Source organism: Micromesistius poutassou, assembly GCF_964030765.1.
Source record: "Micromesistius poutassou genome assembly, chromosome: 9".
NCBI classification, from domain to species: Eukaryota; Metazoa; Chordata; class Actinopteri; order Gadiformes; family Gadidae; genus Micromesistius; species Micromesistius poutassou.
In genome coordinates, this window is record NC_140279.1 from 930808 (window position 1) to 936041 (window position 5234).

At 41.6% G+C, this 5234-nt stretch overlaps 1 protein-coding gene across 1 annotated transcript in view; it reads right to left on the reverse strand.

The window, feature by feature from the left end:
* Nucleotides 1–4374: 4374 nt before the first annotated feature.
* hcn2b (hyperpolarization activated cyclic nucleotide-gated potassium channel 2b) overlaps nt 4375–5234 on the reverse strand; it is a 33595-nt gene continuing 32735 nt past the window's right edge. Inside the window, exon 8 of the mRNA XM_084472755.1 lies at nt 4375–5234. This exon is cut by the window's right edge and continues 685 nt beyond it. Coding sequence (XP_084328881.1) covers nt 4907–5234 — 328 coding nt within the window. The 3' untranslated portion in view covers nt 4375–4906.

Genomic DNA, 5234 nt, shown 5'->3' on the forward strand with positions numbered 1-5234 from the left:
GGTATTTGAATGAAGGTGGTTTAACTCCTAATTAAATAAAATAGATGGATGCAGTTGCTCCCAGATCTTATTTTAATAACCGTGGTTGTAAAGTCATATCTTGAACTTCTGAAGTCATCGAATGATGAAGTGTGGTATTAACTAAGCCTACTTTATTATTCCATAACAGAGAATATCAGCAATATTAAAAACTGTGAACACTCCTGCAGTAATTCACAGTTACGGGTTATTCCGAATAACATCTTGTTGTCATGACATTCATAGAAAGAGGTTTAAAACCAAGCCGATCTGACATGCATGATTTACCTTGACTTAACCAGCTCTTATTTCCTTTCTACCGATTACTCATCATACATTATGTATATAAAAAAATCTTCATGAAGGAATGAAGGCATTGTACTCAAACGCAGTTTATTAATATTTCTTTATACATTAGTATTGCAATTAGATATAAATCACATACATATTTGCATTGGTGCAGCTTGTCATGTGTATAGTCCTATCCGTGACGTAAAGTTAACACCTGTATGTGGAGACTACGGTATATGCTAGGCACTAAGTATGTACACTCCACGAGGGATAGGGAAAGATAATACACATACACCTCTGTGAAAGAATAGTCGGTGGACGAGAGAGGATTAGGGCCACACGTGAATTTTTTTTGAGTTCTGAATTTAAAGTCTGACTGACTTTGATCTCAGAATGTGATTCAAATTCAGAATTCTGAATTCTGAATTCTGACTTTCATCTCAAAATTCTGACCTTCTGAAAATGAGAACTCCCAAAAAAATCCACTTTTGACTAATTTTGACTTGAAAGTCAGAATTATGACTTTAAAGTCAGACTCCAAAAAAAAAAATCCCATGTGTCCCTAATCTTCTTCCATACTGGTCCCTGACACACGCAATAGAGTTGAGCAGAGATGGTTAGAGTTCTTCTTCATTGTGTTGCAGTGGTTTACTCTTCAGAGCTCATTATTTCCCTGGTTAATGTGAGTTGTTTTTGGAGTGTTTAATAGGGCTGTGACTCTTGCCACTGTCACAATTATGCTTGGTCATTGGATTATTTTTACCGCTTAGTTTTTATGTGACAAAGTCACACCTTAGCAAAGGTTCATAAAACCAAACACCATCCAGAAAGAAAATAAAGAAAAACTGTTTTTCAAGAGGATGAATAATACATGAGCAGTGAATGCCAACTCTCTTTTAGTCTATTTGAGATTTGGAGCAAAGATGAACAGGGAATGACGTAGCTAAGCACACCACATTGTCTTGTCTAGTGTTATTGTCCATTGACAATGAGGTAAAGGACTCAGTTTCATAAATATATTTATGTGACCGTTCCTCCCTGCTAGTTTCCACTCAGAACAGATTGATTGCTTGTCGTTCAGCATTTATTTTTATTTTTCGTTACCCAAAATAAATAGGTTATGAGATGTTTCCATTCACAGCCGGGGACAGCCTGGCCATTGGCAAACGCTAAACTCCTCATAACCGCATTATTCTGTCCCATCTGTCCCATATTCTGTCCCGGTAACGAGCATTGGGGAGTTTCATTTGTACTTTGACCACTATAATGTACTCCCCTCTGTGCAGACACACTGGAGCTCACCAAAGCACAAACCACCCATTAGCATCAGCAGGAATAGCCAGTTAGCTTCAAAAAGGTGTGTTCAGTTGTTTCCCATAAGGACTTGGATAACAATGGAAAAATAAAAGTTGCAATTGGTAATGAAAATGAAGCAGAAGATGTGATCTGGTTGTAGTTTAACTTTGTCATACTTTCTGGAAGCTTCGGTCCTCCTTTGAGTTCTTATTACTTAGTTGTGGTCTCTGGTGAGAAGAGTTTTAGAGGGCCAGTAAACAGTTTCCGTTAAACAACTACTAGTTCTACTATGAGTTCTACTACTTTTACAAAGGAAAGGAACATTTTTTAATAAACTAGGGTAATAAACTGATGTTGTTTTAAAGGTGTAGTGTGTAGAATTTAGTGGCACCTAGCGAAATGGACTCGGCAGATAAGGAATATAATATTCTGAAGTATGTTTTAATTAGTGTATAAATATAATTGAGCATATTAGCATACTTCAAATTAAGTTCAGTGAAAGGTGTTACATTATTTTATCCATCCTGAATGTTCGTTTCTGACAACCAAATTTTTCTTACAAAATAAAAAAATAAAACACTTAAACACAAGAACACTTCATTACATTTGGATATTTGTTTAAAATCCTCATTTAGCTATTAAACATTCATATTGGATCTATATCAATAAGCCTGCTTGACCCTCTTATTGCTTTTCATTCGTAGTATATAAATAATATTAAATAGTATTTATTTATGTTGTGGTGTGTAACATATATGTCATGTGATGAATACTGGGCATCAAATATGACTGCTTCAAACTCTAATGGCTGCAGACAATGTAGTCCGTAGCTTTGTGTACTAACAGTTAAATTATTAATAACACTTTTGACTTTTGACGCATGAATATAGTTAACCTTTGGTTTTCCTCAAACTGTCGACCACAACAACAAGGTGTTTTAAGGTTTGGGCTGTACTGGGTCACATCCCATCTGTTGGGTCACGATCCTCCCCCCATCTGGTGAAGCCCCTTTGGAAACTCATTGCCTGTGTACCGTGTACGACCCGTGTTTATACGAACGTAACGCACCGTAAGGCAAACACGTTATATAAATATAAATATAAATAAATAAGTCCCGTTGCGATGGCTTTGGGACAAAAGTCACAACAAAACTGTATGTGTGTTCAACTATTTGAGCATCTGGTATGAAACACAAAACACGACGCTTGGTGTAAACCCGACGACATTACGCTTTTACTTTCCCCCAAACACGTGGTGTTTCAGCGGAGCATCGTTTAGGCATGGAACTCAAACTCAACTCAACATATACTTATGCAGTCCCTTCCAAAGCCTATTTGCAACGCTCAAGGTGGATGATAACAGTAAATCCTCCCGGAAACAAAGAAAATAATAAAATGCAAATTATGATGGGGGGGGGGGGGGATTCATTATTTTCATTGCATAATGAAATCCAACAGAAGTAGGGAATTATAAGAGTCTCAAAACAGGCCCAAGGGACTTCCATCCCCTCTCATATTACTTAACAGTTAAGGCCTCACTGAGATGGGGGTGATGGTGGTGGTGGAGATGGTGGTGGAGGTGGTGGTGGTGCTGGAGGTGGTGGTAGTGGGGGGGTTCGGGGGGGGGTTGACAGATTACTAGAGCAGAGAAAAAGATTCCCTGCCTAATAACTTTGGAAGGGAATCAGCATCGTCTGATTGGCTGTAATTTTTGCTCGCCGTTTTTGGCAGTGATATGCCGCCATAGCCAGGCATCCTTTAGCTGAATATGCAGTGTCCAAAATGGCCTGCACCACCACACTGCCCTTGGCTGCTGAGCCAATCAGGAACGTTTACAGTGGATTATGTTGATGTGTGTGTGCATTGTATCAGAGCCTCATTAATCTGCAGGACGGGGTGGGAGAATGGCATGTGGAGTGTACTGTGTCGGGAAATCCAAGGGTTTTGAAACTGAGGGAGAATATATTAAGTGTGACTGACACGTCGTGTCCACATGCAAGGTTGTCTCCTGGTACGGGAGAAGGCCAGACTTGTTTTGTTAATGGTATGAAGGGTTATTTCATTTTTCATGTAACCAAGTGATAAATCATGTGGGATGGGATTTGATTGAATCAGATGAGCTGAGATGAGGGAATAACACGTGGACAGCTAATGTGATCACATCCCCACATGTTCTCTTTTTTGTCACCACATACTTTAAGTATTCATTCACTACTCATGAATCATCCATTCATTTGGAAGGAAAAAAAGAAAAGATCCTATAATAATATAGATATTTTTGTTGAAATAATCACATCTTTCATCTGTATTTTAAACTCATATATAGAGATTTTTTACATATATATCTATGTTAAAGATCACAAATAACCAACCATATGTTTTGAGGAGACCATTAAATGAAAAGAGGGCATATAAAACAACATCCCCTTTACATCCTTGATACCCTTGATTGAAACATTACCATTTGTATATGAGTAGTAAAATATGGCTTAGAATTTTGGAGTTCATGAGGCCAAAATATTTATGCCAAAGCAACTACTACATTTGAATAGTCACACTCAGTTTACATGGTCCGACTCTGCATACAGTTCACTTTGGCCTGGAAGAAATAGCTAGGAATAACAACAGGAATAGTAAGATATCAAAACATCTATACTATAAATCTTTATTTTTTAGCATTGATTTGAGGATAGAAATGTATTCTTTAAAACAATAGACCAGGAAAGGTAGCTAATCTCCTCGTGGCATTGTGGAAAAGATTAGTATTGTGTAGTCAGTCCTATTGTCCCAGAACACTTCCCAGGCCGACTTCAGTGCCAACCCCAATTACTCGGATCGGTGCCACACCATGTTAGCATTGCAGCCACTACTTAGCAGGCAAATAGGAAATAAGTGAGTCTTTATGCTACATGCTACAGCCACGGGCCCACAGTGTCACACAGTATCAAATGAAGGAGGCAAGGGTGTGTATAGATGCTACCGTACCACTGCTGTCCCACAGTGGGCTGCATATCTACTGTACGTGTGCGATTTAAAATACAAAAACATCTGAGGGATGGAGGATCCATCCGTGGGCCGTCCAGCAGAGTCTCTCCCTGCGTTTGAGTTGTCCTTCACCGCCACACACTCAGCAGTCATACATTCAGAGTCTCCCTGGAGTGGATAGATGAGGAATCCACCGCAGGAGCTACAACACAGAGCCATAGACACACAACATAGAGCGAGGGAGAGAGAGAGAGAGGGAGAGAGACGCTCCACCTTTCCCCCCCCGACTCGCCCCGTTCCTGCGGGCGTTGTCAAGGTCACAAGTTTGAGGAGAGCCTGGATCGGACTTTAAGGCGCTCCGCCTCCGGAAGGCTCGTGATGGAGTCCTTCTTGGGCCGCAGCGGCTCTGGCAGCCCTGGTCCGACGCCCCCGCCCCCCGCCGCCGCCGGCCCGGCCCCGACCCCGACCCCGACCCCCACGCCGTGCACCTGACCGGGCGGCCCGGCGACGGGGAGGGCCCCCACGGACATCTGGTGGGGCAGCCCCACCCGGCGGGGTAGCGCCCCCCAGAGGCCCGCCGGGCCCGACGCCGAATGAGGGGTCTGCGAAGGGGGGCCGATGGAGGTGGAGGAGACCCTGGTGGAC